General features: G+C 40.8%; 3 protein-coding genes and 2 long non-coding RNA genes across 12 annotated transcripts in view; 2 read left to right on the top strand and 3 right to left on the bottom strand.

Annotated features, from left to right (window-relative positions):
* Positions 1 to 7,919, bottom strand: part of LOC109869969 (arf-GAP with dual PH domain-containing protein 1) — a 48,509-nt gene extending 40,590 nt beyond the window's left edge. Inside the window, exon 1 of one of the 2 annotated variants that reach the window (XM_031805120.1) lies at positions 7,521 to 7,919. In XM_031805120.1, coding sequence (XP_031660980.1) covers positions 7,521 to 7,605 — 85 coding nt within the window. In that variant the 5' untranslated portion in view covers positions 7,606 to 7,919. The remainder of the gene's footprint in view (positions 1 to 7,520) is intronic. The other variant, XM_031805121.1, reaches the window with a different exon arrangement.
* On the bottom strand, positions 3,968 to 6,057 carry LOC116357478 (uncharacterized). The gene is made up of 3 exons (XR_004205485.1): positions 5,774 to 6,057; positions 4,914 to 4,973; positions 3,968 to 4,598 (listed from the first exon to the last, which is right to left on the bottom strand). It is a non-coding gene; the product is annotated as an uncharacterized LOC116357478 (long non-coding RNA).
* A 1,364-nt stretch (positions 7,920 to 9,283) lies between the features above and the next one.
* Positions 9,284 to 10,187, top strand: cox19 (cytochrome c oxidase assembly factor COX19). Its single transcript, XM_020460990.2, has 3 exons — positions 9,284 to 9,475; positions 9,721 to 9,832; positions 9,929 to 10,187. The coding sequence occupies exons 1-3, from the start codon at positions 9,394 to 9,396 to the stop codon at positions 10,017 to 10,019; spliced, it is 285 nt and encodes a 94-aa protein (XP_020316579.1). The 5' UTR covers positions 9,284 to 9,393; the 3' UTR covers positions 10,020 to 10,187.
* Positions 10,188 to 10,469: 282 nt separating this feature from the next.
* LOC109870473 (uncharacterized) lies at positions 10,470 to 15,720 on the bottom strand. 2 transcript variants are annotated; one of them, XR_002252158.2, is made up of 7 exons: positions 15,678 to 15,720; positions 14,004 to 14,148; positions 13,722 to 13,892; positions 13,346 to 13,427; positions 13,008 to 13,161; positions 12,723 to 12,814; positions 10,470 to 11,168 (listed from the first exon to the last, which is right to left on the bottom strand). It is a non-coding gene; the product is annotated as an uncharacterized LOC109870473 (long non-coding RNA). The 2 variants fall into 2 exon arrangements; XR_002252157.2 differs by having other exon boundaries at positions 10,470 to 11,052.
* Positions 15,721 to 16,111: 391 nt separating this feature from the next.
* Positions 16,112 to 18,746, top strand: part of LOC109869920 (vesicle transport through interaction with t-SNAREs homolog 1A-like) — a 169,897-nt gene continuing 167,262 nt past the window's right edge. For 2 of the 6 annotated variants that reach the window (XM_031804697.1, XM_020460229.2), the window contains exon 1: positions 16,139 to 16,342. In XM_031804697.1, coding sequence (XP_031660557.1) covers positions 16,249 to 16,342 — 94 coding nt within the window. In that variant the 5' untranslated portion in view covers positions 16,139 to 16,248. Of the gene's footprint in view, positions 16,343 to 18,746 lie in introns of all 6 variants that reach the window. The other 4 variants (XM_031804695.1, XM_031804699.1, XM_031804696.1 and 1 more) reach the window with 3 other exon arrangements.

Here is an 18,746-nt window from a genome sequence, read left to right as displayed (position 1 = left end):
TTACAAAAGTATCTCTAAAAGCCTTGATGTTCATCAGTCCACAGTAAGACAAATGGTCTATAAATGGAGAAAGTTCAGCACTGTTGCTACTCTCCCTAGGAGTGGCCATCCTACAAAGATGACTGCAAGAGGACAGCGCAGAATGCTCAATGAGGTTAAGAAGAATCCTAGAGTGTCAGCTAAAGACTTCCAGAAATCTCTGGACATGCTATAACATCTCTGATGAGTCTACGATATATAAAACACTAAGCAAGAATGGTGTTCATGGGAGGACACCACGGAAGAAGCCGCAGCTGTCCAAAAAAAACAATTCTGCACGTCTGAAGTTCGCGAAAGAGCACCTAAATGTTCCACAACGCTACTGGCAAAATATTCTGTGGACAGATTAAATTAAAGTTGAGTTGTTTGGAAGGAACACGCAACACAATGTGTGGAGAAAATAAGCACAGAACATCAAAACCTCACCCCAACTGTGAAGTATGGTGGAGGGAGCATCCTGGTTTGGGGCTGCTTTGCTGCCTCAGGGCCTGGATAGCTTACTGAATTCCCAAGTTTATCAAGACATTTTGCAGGAGAATGTAAGGCTCCGACCAATTGAAGCTCAACAGAAGTTGGGTGAAGCAACAAGACAACTACCCAAAACACAGAAATAAATCAACAAAAGAATGGTTCAACAGAAGAAAATAGCCTTCTGGAGCAGCCCAGTCAGAGTCCTGATCTAAACCCGATTTAAAATGCTGTGGCATGAGAGCGGTTCACACCAGACATCCCAAGAATAATGCTGAACTGAAACAGTTTTGTAAAGAGTTGTCCAAAACTCCTCCTGACCGTTGTTCAACTCTCATCGGCAACTACAGAAAATGTTTTTTTGAGGCTATTGCTGCCAAAGGAGGGTCAACCAGTTATAAATCCAAGGTTCACATACTTTTCCCACCCTGCACTGTGAATGTTTACATAGTTTGTTCAATAAAGACATGACAACGTCTAATTGTTTGTGTGTTATTAGTTTAAGCAGACTGTGTTTGTCTGTTGTTGTGACTTAGATGAAGACCAGATCAAATTTGATGACCAATTTATGCAGAAATCCAGGTAATTCCAAAGGGTTCACATACTTTTTCTTGCCATTGTATTTATACAGTTGAATTCAGAAGTTTACATATACTTAGGTTGGAGTCATTAAATCTCATTTTTTAACCACTCCACAAATTTCTTGTTAACAAACTATAGTTTTGGCAAGTCGGTTAGGACATTACTTGAGTCAATTGGAGGTGTACCTGTGGATGTATTTCAAGGCCTACCTTCAAACTCTGTTCCTCTTTGCTTGACATCATGGGAAAATCTAAATAAATAAGCCAAGACCTCAGAGAAAGAATTGTAGACCTCCACAAGTCTGTGTCATCCTTGGGAGCAATTCCCAAACGCCTGAAGGTACCATGTTCATCTGTACAAACAATAGCACGCAAGTATAAACACCATGGGACCACGCAGCCCTCGTACCGCTCAGGAAGAAGACGCGTTCTGTCTCCTAGAGATTAACGTACTTTGGTGCGATAAGTGCAAATCAATCCCGGAACAGCAGCAAGGACCTTGTGAAGATGCTGGAGGAAACGGGTACAAAAGTATCTATATCCACAGTAAAACGAGTCCTATATCGACATAAACTGAAAGGCTGCTCAGCAAGGAAGAAGCCACTGCTCCAAAACCATAAATAAATAAACACCATTAAAAAAGGCAGACTACAGTTTGCAACTGCACATGGGGACAAAGATCATACTTTTTGGAGAAATGTCCTCTGTTCTGTTTGGCCATAATGATCATCGTTATGTTTGGAGGAAAAAGGGGAAGCTTGCAAGCCGAAGAACACCATCCCAAACATGAAGCACGGGGGTGGCAGCATCATGTTGTGGGGGTGCTTTGCTGCAGGAGGGACTGGTGCACTTCACAAAATAGATGGCATCATGAGGGAAAATTATGTGGATATATTGAAGCAACATCTCAAGACAATCAGTCAGGAAGTTAAAGCTTGGTCGCAAATGGGCCTTCCAAATGGACAATGACCCCAAGCATACTTCCAAAGTTGTGGCAAAATGGCTTTAGGAGAACAAAGTCTAGGTATTGGCGTGGCCATCAAAGCCCTGACCTCAATCCTATAGAAAATGTGTGGGCAGAACTGAAAAAGCCTACAAACCTGACTCAGTTACACCAGCTCTGTCAGGAGGAATGGGCCAAAATCCACCCAACTTTTTTTTTTTTAACAAGGTAAGTCAGTTAAAAACCAATTCTTATTTTCAATGACGGCCTATGAACAGTGGGTTAACTGTCTGTTCAGGGGCAGAACGACAGATTTGTACCTTGTCAGCTCTGAGATTTGAACTTACAACCTTTTGGTTATTAGTCCAACGCTCTAACCACTAGGCTACCTTGCCGCCCCAATTTTTGTGGGAAGCTTGTGGAAGGCTACCCGAAACATTTGACCCAAGTTAAACAATTTAATGGCAATGCTACCAAATACTAATTGAGAGTATGTAAACTTCTGACCCACTGGGAATGTGATGAAAGAATAAGAGCTGAAATAAATCATTATATTATTCTGACATTTCACATTCTTAAAATAAAGTGGTGATCCTAACTGACCTAAGACAGGGAATTTGTACTCGGATTAAATGTCAGGAATTGTGAAAAACTTAGTTTAAATGTATTTGGCTAAGGTGTATGTAAACTTCCGACTTCAACTGTGTGTGTGTACGTGTATGTATATATATATATATATCACAGCAACACCTCCCCATAAGCATTTCTGTCTCTTCTACAGATGTGTTACCCTTGTATTGCTACTGCTATATCATCAAATTAGTTATCTAATTTATTTATTTTAAATTTTTAAATGCTAATATATGAATATCTGACGTTAGCAACTTATTGATTTCAAGGAACCTTAATTCTAAGGCTACATATTAATGTGGGCTACTTTCAGCCCATCCCTGGGTAGCTTATTAGAGATAGACATAATATGGAAAAGAGCAAACAAAGCTAGATAAAAAAATAAACAGTACATTCAGCAGTCCATTAATTGTTGTTTCTCAGAGATCATTTCCCTCACTTTGTCCTCAGACTCCGTCCAGGTCTCATGTGGAGATTCTGCAATTCTGTCCACAACCATGTTGTTTCGCCTTGATTGTCCCTCGATTCCGATTTATCCGTCATTGTTATCATGGATTCACACACAGAATTAATGTCCACTCTCAATGACTTACAGATTTGTCATCTTTCCATTCTCCTGTTTCATCTCATCGAGCTGACCTTGGGAGAACTGCAAACTGTTCTTCAGGTCCCCTCTGGTGAGGTCGTTCATTATTTTAAGTAGTTGGATCCACCAGTATTTGGACAACACACTTGAAGCTATTTTCTTGTTGTAACAACTGCTTGTAGAACTATTTTTGTTTGTTTAAAAGATCCTTCACGTGTGATTCAGAGACACTACTGTCCTCAACGGTACTACCGCCGTCTTTGGTCTTTGTCATGGTAGGTAGCAACATAGGTTATGCTGTTACTCCTTGCAGTTCCAGACAGGGCAGGTCACAGGGAAGATTGAAAACAACTAAGAGCAGGGATCTTGACAGCCACAAAGCCGAGACAAACAGCTGTCCCATCCATAATGGCTAACTGCATCACGGGGTTGCGTTCAAGCCCTCAAGAAAACCCTGCTAGCTTGATAGGCAGCTAGCTAACTGCTACTCCAAATAGCTCCTCAGACCCAGCCTTGGTCAGCAGGATCACTGGAGACTAGCCTGTCCCAGCAACTGATGCCAACTGCATTGTGGGATCCAAATTAAAAAGTTAGCTAGCTACTAAGAAACTTTCCAATAACACTTTCAAAACAAACCGCGCTCTCCCTCATTCAACAGGAAGTGACATGTGTGCCAGTTTACTCTGAAGGGTTAAACAACAGGTCTTGGACCAGGCTAGAGACAGTGATGGAAGAAACATAATGCATTTATTGTCATCTACCTATCAGAACACTGCATGCTGTGACATGGGCCTGGATGAGGACACATCTTCAAGCTGCCTGACTGAAAACTTTGGCCTTCAGTGGTACCGGAACCAAAAGCCTTACCTGGGAGTACAGCAACAGTCTCTCTCGCTGTCTCACAGCCATTCTGTCAACATGTATTGTATGTAACCACTTCAATTCATACCAACAGCTACGGACACAAGCATTGACTTATTTTCACTTTGTCCCATTCTTCAATCTTGTCTGAGATATACAGTATACTTTAGTTGAAACACCTGTGTTATGTCTAATATGCATTAATACAAATCTATTTAGCATTCACTTTAGACATTTTGAATCGTAAGCTCCAAGTGTTGTGTTTGTTACCACAGGAAGTAGTAAAAGTTAATGACAAACATTCTATGGAAAAGTATTTGTATTATAATGTAACAAAATGTATGAGTTTATACAAAACTTTATTGCATTTGGTCATCCCCAAAAATGTGGCCTTTGAAAGCCTTGATAGTTGCATCCTTCACATAGCTGACAACAGCGTGGCAGGTCTTTTGATGTGCTGCTCTAGAGTTCCATAGCCCAGCAGACTCACCTGGGGATAGGGGGATGGACACATGTTAGTTTTTATAAATGTCTGGGAGACAGGGAGGAGAGAGCATGAGTTTTGGCATGAGTACAAAAAATCCAATCCAACCAGTGGCTTTGGATAATATGCTATGTCATCACACAGGCAGACTGCCACAGCGAAGGAGGATTACATAGCGCATCATGTATACTATTATGAGTTTAGTTTAGCTTCTCTGTGCTCTGGAGAGGTTGTTGGTCAGAAGGCCTTAGACCATTCTGTCTCTGTAGCACCTGGAGAGAGCTCAATAGAGGTAGTGAGTGCTAGAAAGAGAGCCCTCACCCCTGATCTCCCATTGGCCCAGAGTCTCCTGCTCAGGCTCCAAGAAATCAGATGATAAACCTTCAGAGATTAACAAAAGAAAATGGTACCTTTTTTCACAATACATTTGTCACTTTGCTCAGGGGCGCAACTTTCACTGGGGACGGGGGGACATTCTGAAATCGAGGCAACGGTGTGCTTGAGGACCATGACTCCTCCATGACTCCTCCGAGCGGTCGTGTAGGCTGTTTCGAGTGTTAATCTGACTGGATAAAAAAATGGATGTCTCCCCACATCTAAAACCAAAGTTGCACCCCTGACTTTGCCTATTTCACATGAATAAATGACCATATCTGATTAAAAGCATGCATGCCATTTTGTGAAAACAGCTATGACAAATTACATGGCATACATGTGAATTTATAGCTAGCTAAAATATTATTTATATTATGGCACAATGTCTCATCTCACTAACAATTACTATGGGGAACAGCAAATTCAATTATTGTGGCTCATCCGTATTGTGGCTAGCTTCACATAGGTGATTTATTCCATCATGACAACATGCTCCTCATTTGACTCACTGTAGTTAGCTAGCTGCTAGCTTATGAATTAAGTATTGCTTAATACGTGATATAGTTAATGTGAGCTAGCCAACCATGCTTTGCTTTTGACATGCCACGATCCTGCTTGCTTTATATCTGACAAATATGTTATCTACCATAGCTAGATAATGGTTTATGATACTTACAGTTAGTTCGCTAGCTAGCTAGCTAAGTGTAAAACTGAGAGTCAGGCTGTAAAACCCAGCTAACGTTAGCTAACCAACTCGAATTAATCAGTTATAAGCTTGATATTAGCTTATGGTAACGTTATCTTACCATGCTTTTCTGGCCAAACTTGACATACCTCTCGCCCATCCCGGTCGATTCCCGGTCGATAGTCAATGGCTCAGTGTTCCAAAACTGTTCACCTGTTTCTACGTCAAGCAAGGGCAATGTTCCATTTGTTCTTTTTGAGTGTTTTTATGGTGCGTGTGCGGAACAGCAGCATATAATAGATTTCCAACCCCCCAAAAAGTGACAAATATAATAGATCAATATCACCCATATACGTTTGCTTGACACCCCCTCATTGTCATACTGGAGGAATAAATATAAATGTAAATGCAGAAATAATATGAATGAATAAAATGAAAGAAAGTGGGATTCATTATTTAAATTATGTATCAATGTATTTGTTTTATGTGTGTTTATTTAGCTATTTATATGTGATTTGTTTTTATTCATGTATCTATCTATGTGTGCATTTTATTCTCATTAAGGCAGCTTTGGTGCTCCATAGTAAAGGGACCTTTGCTCCCTTAAAAAGACATGTTTAGATTTTCCTTTTGTATTTCGTGATTTTGGTCGTTCTTTGGTGGAGTTTCCCACCTGGCACAGAAGTCAGTTCAACATCTAGTTTTGATTTGTCAACTAACATGAATTCAATGTGAAGTCAACCCAAAACGTCACCCTGTCATTGGATTTAGGTTAAGACTTGGGTAAAAGAAATATAACATTCCATGACATTGATTACTTTTTGCAAATTACGTCATCACATACGTATTTTTTGGGTTCAAATTATGTAGACACAACGTTGATTCAACCAGTTTTTGCCATGTGGGTGATTTGTCTTCATGCGTTCTTGTTGATTGTAGGCCTAAGTATGTCCTTCGATGTAGGCCTATGCCTTTTCATTTCAATGCATGTGTATGATTTGTATGGCATAGTTTGCATTCGCGGTCAGCTGTTTTATGCACTGGTTACTTCCACATTGATGTCGGCATTTGAAGTCGGGCTTGTGAATTGATAGCGTTTATTATGCATATATTTCATGTTGCACTGTACAGGTACGCGCCATTCCACAAGTAAATCAGTCCATTTATGATGAGGTTGAGCAGTGGCTGGGCTCATTTTTTAAATGTATTTTTCTCCAAGTATAATTTTGGAGTTTTGCCAAGCCCTAAATTTAGCTGAACTGACGCCACTGGTTTAACCACTAATTTCATTGTCTGTCAGAATGACAGTGTGGGTTCGAGTAACAGACAATGGCATACATTATGGAAGGTATTCAGGAAAGTATATGAATGTTTTTGTTGTTGTTTTGTTTATACAAGGTCTGCATGTCTCAATACATTTGGCAGTTCCCCTATACCCTACAGCCCAGCAATGCTCCTCAGTAGGCGCTGGCTGCCAATGCTTTAGCACTGGCTATAAGGTGTGTCTCACAAACGCAATTCACATTATTTCCTGTTTCCACAACTATTGACTTTAAAGTGCACTAGAAATAATGACATTGCATAAAATAGAGACATTCATTAGATAGGGACTCCCGATTTAACCAATAATTGTATTTTGACATTCCAGAACAATGTCAAAAGGCAATTAATTATTGGTTGAATCGCAGATAGGGATAGCACTGACTGACAAGCTGTCACAACAACAATAAAATAAAACAGTATAGGCTATTTAAGGTTAACTGGCAGGTGCATTCTACACTAGGCTATGACACGCGCGTCGCACACATGCATGATTAGGGACCATAAACGATTTGTCGCTTCTATTTGATCAACCGTTCGTTTCCTACCTGCATTGCCGCAGTCTGCACATACATCGTTTCCAGGTCTGGCCAGGACATCTTGCAAGAGCCGTTTATTCCTCTCCGACTCCATCGCCGTTTGATCTCCACCCAATCCGAAAGACTTCAATACAAAGCACGTTCACTGGGATAAAGCAAAAATGCAATTGTGACCTTGTAGACTACTCGAAATACTGAACAAAAACTGCTCCTGGTTTTGAACAAAAAAAGCTAATGAAAAGCCTATTAGAAATCCGCTTGGATGAGATGATTTGAAGGTTTGACAAGTCTCTAGCTTGTAAACTACAGCTCTATTACGAAGTCTTGCTGACTGCATTATCTGAAGTCTGTGTCATCCCCTCATTCTCCTCCAACTCATGTGTCTGCAGTCGCAGTGAGACCTCCAGTGGTATGAATGATGATCATTACTTTTTTACTACCTGTGTAGCCTAATTCTTTCTTTCTGACACTGACAGCCAACATATTGTGAAAGTTTTTATACGGACTATTTTATTTTGTACAAAATGTGAACTGTCCATACATTTCACTGGCAAATATTATGTATTTGTAGTTGCCTTTTACTTCCACTTTCTTCTGTCCCTTTAAAAGTTAGTAGATTGTCGAAAACATCGATTTAGAAATTGGAATACTAGAAGGTTTTAACACTCTTATTATGGGCTAAAGGGCAGCCATTTTGGTCAGGGAGGTGGTCAAACATGGTTTGCCAGTGCTGTGATAAGAAATTGGGTGCGTTCGTAAATCACTCTGGCTATTTCCGCCGATTTCAGAGAACTTTCATCTGAGTGTGCCAGAGTGAAGAATAACTGATGAATTTACGAATGGTCAACACCAGTTGAATATTGCCGGTGCAAGTAAACGTCTGAAAAAATTCGTAATTAAATTGTTGCCAGCAACACAGTTCCAGTCACCAACTCTATGGATAACATGAAAACAGCATAACCAACTCTGCTAGGTCAAGTAAAATGGTCAGTGAGGTATTCTCTCATTTGTATCTGGAAGTAGTTAGAAAGATAGCCCAGTTAGCTTGGGTGCTTGACTGCCGTTGGTCAGAACGCTTGGATCAACCCTACTCCTCACAGCCAGAGCGTCCAGTGTGTGCTCTGAACGCCTTTACTGCCATTCATTCCAATTAGACTTGTTTGGGGTGCGTTCGTAAATTCACTCTGGCCATCTGCTCCGTTTTCAGAGCACTCTCGTCAAGTGTGCCAGAGCGCAGAAAATCTGAAGAATTTACGAACGTTCAACACCCGTGTTGATAACATAATAAAAACATAATTAAATTGTTGCCAGAAGCACAGTTAGTCACCAACGATCTGGATAACAAACTGCCTAACCAGCTCTGCAAGGGCGAGTAAAATGGTCAGAGTGAGGTGTTCTCTCATTTGTGCCTGGAAGTAGCTAGCAAGCTAGCCAAGGTTAGCCAGTTTGCTTGGGTGCTTGACTGACATTGTGAGGTCAGAACTTGGATCAACCATACTACTCAGTCAGAGCGTCCAGTGTGTGCTCTGAGAGTGAAACTCGCTGAATTTACAAATGGCCAATGTGAAAATGCTCTGATTTTACAAATGCCCAGAGCACACTTTGAACACTCAATATTACATTTACGAACACACCTGACCAATATGTCTGGAATTTCCGGCCGTTCTGGAACTTTAAAGGTTTATGACTTAGCCCCTCAAGTAATTGAGTAGGATCTCCATGGTCGAAAACGTAATCGATGTTATCTATGGGTTGATTATTCACGTCTAGCTCAGAACGTTTGTCCACGTCATAACTGTGCTGCGACTGAACTGCGCTATTGCTTGAAATAATCGCGAAGGTCTTGTTTTTATTTTTGATACGTCTCTTACAAAAAGCAATCATGTCGACCGCAATGAACTTTAGCAGTAAGTCTTTTCGGCCCCGTGCTCCAGACAAAGGATCCTTCCCTCTGGATCATTTCGGTAAGAAAAATAAACCACTCCTTGTTGAGTAACTGACTCGTTAGTTCCAGCAATAGCTGTGACGTGCAAAGCTCCTGTAGTTTCCAGCTGTATAGGAAAGAGATGTTTGACCTCCGATGTATGCGATCTGTGAAATGACAGGCATATACGGGAATGAATGACAGTTAAACTGCTTTAGCTTTCCCCTGTATTTGTTTAGTGATTGAAAGGCAATGCACCATTGCATCTGCTGTTTTTCATTGCAGGAGAGTGTAAAGCATTCAAAGAGAAATTCATGAAGTGCTTGAAAGACAACAGCTATGATAACTCCATGTGTCGAGTACAGTCCAAAGACTACCTTGAATGCCGGATGGATAAGTGAGTATTGACTGTTCTTTTAGCTGCTACCACACACCATTGACTAGAACTTGACTTCTCTGATCACCAATGTGAAACTATTCTCTGCTATTTAAGTCAGCTGATGGCCAAGGAACCTCTGGAGAAGCTAGGGTTCAAAGACCTGATGGACAAACCCAGCCAGGAGAACAAGGAGGCTAAACCCTAAACTTTCCTTCCTACACAGATGGATGCTGTCATGCTTGAGTGATATTAGACACGACGATAGCTTCTCTCGTCCACGTCTTGTATATAAAATTACAATGTAATATATTGGGGGCAGTGTTTCAAGCGTGGTGTGTGTTTGTGTGTGTATAAATATTTTTTGGTAAATGAACCATGCTTTGTTTTGCGTTTGGAATCTTGACAAATGATTTGAGGTGGCTTCTCCGTTCTCAAAGTGGTATGTTTCAAACTTGTGTGTCCACACGGTACACAAAAGATCGTCCCCCAGTCTAGCTAGCCTACGCATTATGAATAAGTATGCATTATGAGTAAGGAAACATTTTGAATACATGCTTTACTACGTTTCATCAAAGGGCCTTACTAACCACTCAAGGTACTATGGAATGTTGTAGTATGGTGGTGTGAATGAGTCTGACGGAAACCCAGTCATAAATTGTTTCCCGAGACTCATTCATTTTATTGTCAAGACAAATAAAAATCAGGCAGCACATGTCAAGCTGGCCTCAAACAAAAAAATGTTTTAATAGTTGCATATGAAAACAAAAAACACTCAATGTATAAAACTATAAAAGTTCCACAAAAATTAGAATTCTGTCAACCACCATTTAGCTCTTTAGGACAAATCACAATGGCTTGAGGGGGGGGGGGGTCATTTCACTCCTCTTGACAGTGCTAGCTTGCCTCAGATTGATCCTAGCAACTATTATTATGCTTACAGACCAATAAAAATATACTATGGTGAGAGAAAGGCTGTCTCAATAGTCATGGTTTTTCCTGTGAGGTCAGTGATCATTAGAGTGAAGGACACATGGATAGGAAGCTGGGTAGAACTTTAGATACAAACTTTTTCAGTGAAGAAATGGAAAATGAGGGAGGAGGGGAGCTGTGAGGTCAGGGGTTCCAGGCAGCTCTACCTGGAGGAGTTCGAGCTGGCGCGTGAGCTGTGGCGTCGGCAACCGGGGGAGCGCAAGCGAGTTCTGCGGCGAACTGGAGATTGTCTCCGTGGTGACCGAGACCTTAAGAGGCACAGAGGGGGATGTAAACAAAAGGTCAGGAGACTTATTTGCCAGGGGAATGACAAATGGTCTTTATCTTCACACTTGAGGGGATACGTGGTCAACTGCCATTCATTCTGTAATCAGGGATGCACAAGAGAAAAATATATATATTAAAAATATCAATCTAAATACAGGATACAGATGTAAGACATAAGACTCCGGATTTTCTTACAATAGTAAATAGGGGGAAAAAAATAACCCCAAAAAATGTGTACAAACAAATCAGAATATATTTTAGATCCTTCAAAGTAGCCACCCTTTGCCTTGATGACAGCTTTGCACAGTCTTTGGATTCTCTTAACCAGCTTCATGAGGTAGTCACCTGGAATTTATTTCAATTAACAGGTGGGCCTTGTTAAAAGTTAATCAGTTGTTGTGACAAGGTAGGGATGGTATACAGAATATAGCCCTACTTGGTAAAAGACCCAAGACCATATTATGGCAAGAACAGCTCAAATAAGCAAAGAGAAATGACAGTCCATCATTACTTTAAGACATGAAGGTCAGTCAATGTGGAAAATTTCAAGAACGTAAGTTTCTTCAAGTGCAGTCGCAAAAACCATCAAGCGCTATGATGAAACTGGCTCTCATGAGGACCACCACAGGAAAGGAAGACCCAGAGTTACCTCTGCTGCACAGAATAAGTTCATTAGAGTTACCAGCTTCAGAAATTGCAGCCCAAATAAATGCTTCAGAGTTCAAGTAACAAACACATCTCAACAACTGTTCAGAGGAGACAGCGTGAATCAGGCCTTCATGGTAGAATTGCTGCAAAGAAACCACTACTAATGGACACCAATAAGAAGAAGAGACCAAGAAACACAACCAAGAGACCAAGAAACACAAGCAATGGACATTGGACCGGTGGAAATCTGTCCTTTGGTTTTCTGAGTTTTTGGTTCCAACCTCCGTGTAATTGTGAGATGCAGAGTAAGTGAATGGATGATCTCTGCATGTGTAGTTCCTACCGTGAAGCATGGAAGAGGTGCTTTGCTGGTGACACGGTCTGATTTATTTAGAATTGTGCAGCGATACGCCATCCTATCTGGTTTGCACATAGTGGGACTATAATTTGTTTTTCAACAGGACATTGACCCAACACACCTCCAGGCTATGTAAGGGCTATTTGACCAAGAAGGAGAGTGGTGAGTGCTGCATCAGATGACCTGGCCTCCACAATCACTCGACCTCAACCCAATTGAGATGGTTAGGGATGAGTTGGACCGCAGAGTGAAGGAAAAGCAGCTAACAAGTGCTCAGCAAATGTGGGAAGTCCTTCAAGACTGTTGGAAAAGCATTCCAGTTGAAGCTGTTTGAGAGAATGCCAAGAGTGTGAAAAGCTGTCATCAAGGCAAAGGGTGGCTACTTTGAAGGATCTAAAATATATTGTGATTTGTTTAACCATTTTTTTTGGTTACTACATGTTTCCATATGTGTTATTTCATAGTTTTAATGTCTTCACTATTATTCTACAATGTAGAAATTAGTACAAATAAATAAAACCCCTTTAATGAGTAGGTGTGTCAACTTTTGACTGGTACGGTATGTAATTACAGAAATGTACTGCGAAACCTCATTACTGACAGAACTCCACACACGCAAAGACATTAACACTATTGGAGACTGACCTTCTCCTTATGCGGGATGGGGTGCGTCGCCACATTGTGGAGGCATCCTGTGAGGGGGGCGGGGGCTATGATCTCCTGTCTATCAATCTGACCTGCAGACATCACAGATGAAAAATAACGGTATGGAGGAAACCAGATTGTTTTTGATGATGTTCTAATAGTTTGAGTAAAGTAAAAACTCTGAGGATAGGTTATGGACAGAGAGTCCAACAGAGCAGTATTACAATGCATTCAAACTATAGATGCTAACTGCATGTAGACTCAGAACCATTGGTCTCCACCAACCTCCATCCATGTGTTTGAGACCCTTCTCGGCCTCAACGACCGTCTCAAACTCCATGTAGGTGTAACCTTTCAACAGGTGTGGGTGGAGCCTGTCCACAGGCATGTCAATCATTTTGATCTTGCCATATGTGCCGAAGATCTCCTGGATGTGTCCCTGAAAAGAGAAGAGACTTTAGTCAAAACCCAACCTCTAGAGATATTGCTCCCTACTCCCAGAAACCTCCAATGCCTTCAACATACAGTCTGCAGCTTGACACTAAAAATGCATTCAAATAGGCTATATTGAATCCCATTGATGTGCACATACACTTGGAGACTGAGCAGTCATCTTTACTCACCTTGATTACGTTTCTGGTGAGGCGGCCCAGGTACACCTTGGTGGGTCAGGGGCTGGGGCTCCTCCTATGCCTCTCCTTGGATCTACAGGACAAATGGAAGAGCTCTTACTCTTTATTCCTCCACTCCCAAAAAATGTCACACTTCCAAGCTCAACGATCCCTCTCCTTCAGTCTTTGGATTCATTTTCCGGAGTGTACACCGACCCCTGGTCCTGCAGAGTTATGGAGTTTGCAGGTTTTTTTGACAGCCCAGCACAAACATACTGAATTCAACTAATGAAGTTATTGAATGTTAAACCATTAGGTGAATTGAAAGTATTTAGCCTGCACGGAATTTAACTAAGGGCTGGACCACTGCTTTACGGGTCACACATACTTGGACTGTGAGCATTGGTGGTTGTTGTTGTGGCGGCGAATGAGGTTGGGTGACCCTGAGGAGCTGGAGGATCGGGAGCTGGAAGACCTGGAGCGGCTCGAGGCAGAGGAGGAACTGGAGCCGCTGGAAGAACTGGAGCCAGAGTTACGTTCTGACAGGGAGAGGACCTTACTGTGGGGACAGATCAGAAAGCAGTGACTGCTGAGATAAGTGGTCTGATTCAGCAGAGGTGCGTTGTGGCTGAGAGATGGGAAAGGAGCGGTCACTCAAATTGTGTCTAACCTGCTGCTCCCAGTGGAGCTATGTCCTTTGCATCCCTTCTCCTTCTCCCGGTCAGCCTCTTCCTTTGTGGGACCCTATTTCTCCCTTCACTCGCTCTTTGGCCTCGTCTTTCATATGCTCCTTTCTCTGGACTGGAGAAAGCGCCCTGTAGATTGATAGTAGAATAATGATTTGTCACTAACACTAACCAGGCTTACATCCAACCTTTTTATGTGAGTGAAGTACATTGGATAAAAAATGTCAAGACAGGCCTAATGGAAACAGATTTCAGTAAACTTTCCAAATGTCGACAAAACAAAATACGCTTTTCAAGTGGGCTCTTTTTGTTTTGGTAAATTGAATTATGTGAGAAATGTAGGTGGAAATGCTTTCATGCACAAATATTGATATAACCATCACATCGAAGTAAACTAGAAGTCACGAGATGACATGCTGTGTGGTCCTCCCACTACATCTAGTCAGAGAAAGCATGCAGTTTACTAGGCTTCAGATTACATAAATTATGATGAAATTCAGAGGATGGTGAAAGTGCAAGCTGATGCTCCTTTCCAATAAATATTGAGGGTCTTATTCTGCTGACATGATCATCGATGCTTGGCTGCAGTTTGACAAATACAAATGATCTGGTAACTGGTTGATAAGGTGAAACAGGTGAGTTACAAATGGGGTTGGAGCGAAAACTTACAGGTTAGCTCTCTCCAGGAACCGGGTTGGAGATCCCTGGCCTACATGATACGATTATTTGTCAACAGCAGCCAAGCAAAGATGAGCATGTCACCAGAACAAGATCCTCAATATTTATTGTCAAGGAGCATCAATAACAACCTACAGAGAGAAAGTTGGTTATGTAATTATTTCCCCAGAATATCCATATTTTGTGAGGTGATTTGGACGAAATTCGTTTTTCCCCCCCAAACTAACAATTCTTCTTTCCTAAATAAATGGACCGTTATAACGGCGGACTGGATGTGTTTATTTTATGCCTGAAGATGTCCAGGCTACACTGATAACTCGATCTTGGCTCCCAAAATTTTAAACCATCTTTAGTATGGTGTCGCCATAATATTTGCATTGAGGAAGTGTAATCATAATCATTATTTTAGCGATCCGTAGTAGAATACATCCTAAATGCCCAAGCCTGCAGCTGTGAGCTAAACAGCCTCTAAAATGACTGACATTGTCAATTCGGACGGGAATTAAATTACAGATGTGGTTATTTGTGCTAATGCACATAATCTCCCCCGGCAGAAAAAAAACTAATGCCGTGGGAGGACCGCACAGCATGTCATCGAGATACAAGTTTACTTCGATATAAAAGTTATTACATCAATATTTGCGCATAAAAGCGTGTCCCCTACATTTGTCGCATAATTAATTTTACCGACACAAAAAGATCACACCCTGTCTAGCGTATTTTATTAAATCGACATTTGGAAAGTTTACCAAAAAATGTTAACCAACTAATTTACACTAATTTGATGTCTTCATATCTCAAGACGTGTTTTTCAATGCTGACCTGCCCATACAGCTAGTTTTAGCTAGCTACATTCTATTTAGCTAATTCAACACAGATAGGTGAAATATACACTCGAGTCAAACTGTGTTCCCTATAACAACAACATAATATATATTCGTTAAATAAATGATTGAAGTAGCTTAAAAAGGCAACTTTACATCGTTCGTGGTGGTTGCAGATACAAGTCGCAGAGAGATGACGTTGCAAAATTGAGGAGACGTGGTATTTCACAAGACGCACAGCTCCCTCTGGTGTTGCTTATTGGAATAGGACATTATTTGGGTAGGTATGGATGATGTGTAACATCTTTTTATATTTTTTTAACAAAATGTGGGATTAGTAAAGATTATAAATGTGTATGTCTATTTAAAATTGTAGCAACATTATTTATTCTTTATAAATGTGCTATGTCCTCTTAAAAACAAATGTTTTCTTCTATTTCAATGTGATAAAGCAGTAAATAAATGTTTAATTCATAAATTGTAGCAAATACGATGTCTTTAATTTCTAAATACAAGTATGTTTTTTTTTCTATCGCCGCAGAGTGAAAGTTTCGACAGTTCACATTGGAAGAACCAATTAATTAACAGTTGCTGTTTTCTTACCGGGTAAAATGTGTTGTAACCCAACACGGAAGTGACGGCTCGCGAATCGCAGAAAGCGTTGTTTTGCTTCATCTTCAGCTAACTTTCAGCCAAGTAGACACCTCTTTCACACTCAAACTTCCAAATGTCTTCAGACTTTGAAGCCTACGAACAGGACTTTGGAACCCTGACAGCAGAAATAACAAACAAAATTGGAAGGATTCCCAAATTAGGTGGAAGTAAGTCACGTTAAGCTCTATTTACTGGTTTGACTATAGTAGCTAGCTAGCTTTCAAGCTGTCATCTCAGACAGGGTTTAGTTATAAATATCTTTGCTATAATGTCAACAAATGAATATTGCAGCTAGCTAGTTAGTTTCACATGACACGTATTTTACGCAAATGTCATTATATTCACTTTGTGTTAGTGAAATAAGGACGTTACCTATCCAGCTAGCTTGCTAACTATCCTAGTAACTGCCAATCCTAAAAGCAGGACAACCTATGGACATTGCACCAGGATTCAATCTCCCTTCAGGAACATATCTAAACTTTAACAACTACGGTGTACTTGTCAGCACAGCATCTGAATGGTCAGGACTTACAGTACCAGTCAAAAGTTTGGACACACCTACTCATTCCAGTTTTTTCTTTATATTTACTATTTTCTACATTTTAGAATAATAGTGAAGACCCACTAACTATGAAATAACACATTTAGTAACAAATCAAAATATATTTGAGATTCTTCAAAGTAGCCACCCTTTGCCTTCACACTCTTGGCATTCTCTCAACCAGCTTCATGATGTTGTCACCAGGAATGCTTTTCTATTAACAGGTGTGGTTGTTAATTTGTGGAATTTCTTTCCTTAATGCATTTGAGACAATCAGTTGGGTTGTGACAAGGTGGTGTTGGTATACAGAAGATAGCCCTATTTGGTAAAATACTAAATTCATATTAGGGCAACCACAGCTCAAATAAAGCAAAGAGAAACGAAAGTCCATCATTACTTTAAGACATGAAGGTCAGTCAATGTCGAACATTTCAACAACTTTGAAAGTGCAGTTGCAAAAACCATCAGTGCTATGATGAAATTGGCTCTCATGAGGACCGCACAGGAAAGGAAGACCCTTTTAGAGGATAAGAGGATAAGTTCATTAGTTACCATCCTCAGAAATTTCAGCCCAAATAAATGCTTCAGAGTTCAAGTAACACACATCTCAACATCAACTGTTCAGAGGAGACTGTGTGAATCAAGCCTTCATGGTTGAATTGCTGTGAAGAAACGACTACTAAAGGACACCAATAATAAGAGACTTGTTTGGGCCAAAAAACCCGAGCAATGGACATTTAGACCAGTGGAAATCTGTCCTTTGGTCTGAGTACAAAATTTAGATTTTTGGTTCCAACCGCCATATTTTTTTTGTGAGATGCAGAGTAGGTGAACAGATGATCTCTGCATGTGTAGTTCCCACCGTGAAGCATTTTGGGCTCCCGAGTGGCGCAGTAGTCTAGGACACTGCATCTCAGTGCAAGAGGCATCACTGCAGTACCGAGTAAGGCCATCATTGTAAATACAAATGTATTCTTAACTGACTTGCCTAGTTAAATAAGCACATTTGAGGAGGTCTGATGGTGTGGTGGTGCATTGGTGGTGACACTGCCAGTGATTTATTTTGAATTCAAGGCATGCTCAACCAGCATGGCTACCACCGCATTCTGCTACACCATCTGATACACCATCCCATCTGGTTTGCGCATAGGTCCACTATCATTTGTTTTTTGACAGCCCTGGGCAGTCCCAGTAGTTATATACAGCTATACACATTATATTTGTGTGATTTAGCATAATTAGTGAAATATTACTGTTTTGTTTCATTCATGTGACAGACATGAAGCCTCACGAGGCTTCTTCTCTCTAAGCTGAGACGTTGAAACTGAGATCTTTTGTTTGTTCTCAAAACAAGGTCTGGGCGTACTGCAGCTACTGACAATGAGGAATTGTACAGTCAGCCTCTTGCATGAACACAGAAATTGGTTTATAGAACAGCACTTTTTTATTTTTTATTGAACCTTTATTTAACTAGGCAAGTCAGTTAAGAACAAATTCTTATTTTCAATGACGGCCTAGGAACAGTGGGTTAACTGCCTGTTCAGGGGCAGAACGACAGATTTGTACCTAATCAGCTCGGGGATATGAACTTGCAACCTTTCGGTTACTAGTCCAACTCTCTAACCACTAGGCTACCCTGCCGCCCCATGAATAGAATGAATAGAGAATGAATAGAACACAGAAATGAGTTGTAAGAAAAGCACAAACATTAAAATTCCCTTCACGCTAACAGTTTACCCACCTTTTGCAAAAAAAAATGCATTGAAAGAATAACTTTTTCACTGTGACCAGCAATCGGTCCGAGTTGTACAATGAACTAACAGCACTAGCTAGCTACATTCTTCTCTATCATGTGGCAACTCCTCTCTTGATGTGCTACATTTTTTCAGGCCTTGTGGACGGGTTTTAAGGGGTTGTTGGACAGGAAATTTGAGAGTAATCTGGTAACCCTGTTATAGGTACACTCTCAATTTCCGCCAGTCCACCCATTATGCCGTCATTGACTTTAATGGGGACGCCCATTCTATTCA

The sequence above is a fragment of the Oncorhynchus kisutch genome, linkage group LG25 (genome assembly GCF_002021735.2).
Source record: "Oncorhynchus kisutch isolate 150728-3 linkage group LG25, Okis_V2, whole genome shotgun sequence".
Taxonomy (NCBI): domain Eukaryota; kingdom Metazoa; phylum Chordata; class Actinopteri; order Salmoniformes; family Salmonidae; genus Oncorhynchus; species Oncorhynchus kisutch.
Note: the sequence above shows the minus strand (reverse complement) of the source record. Positions and strands in the feature narration are given on the sequence as shown.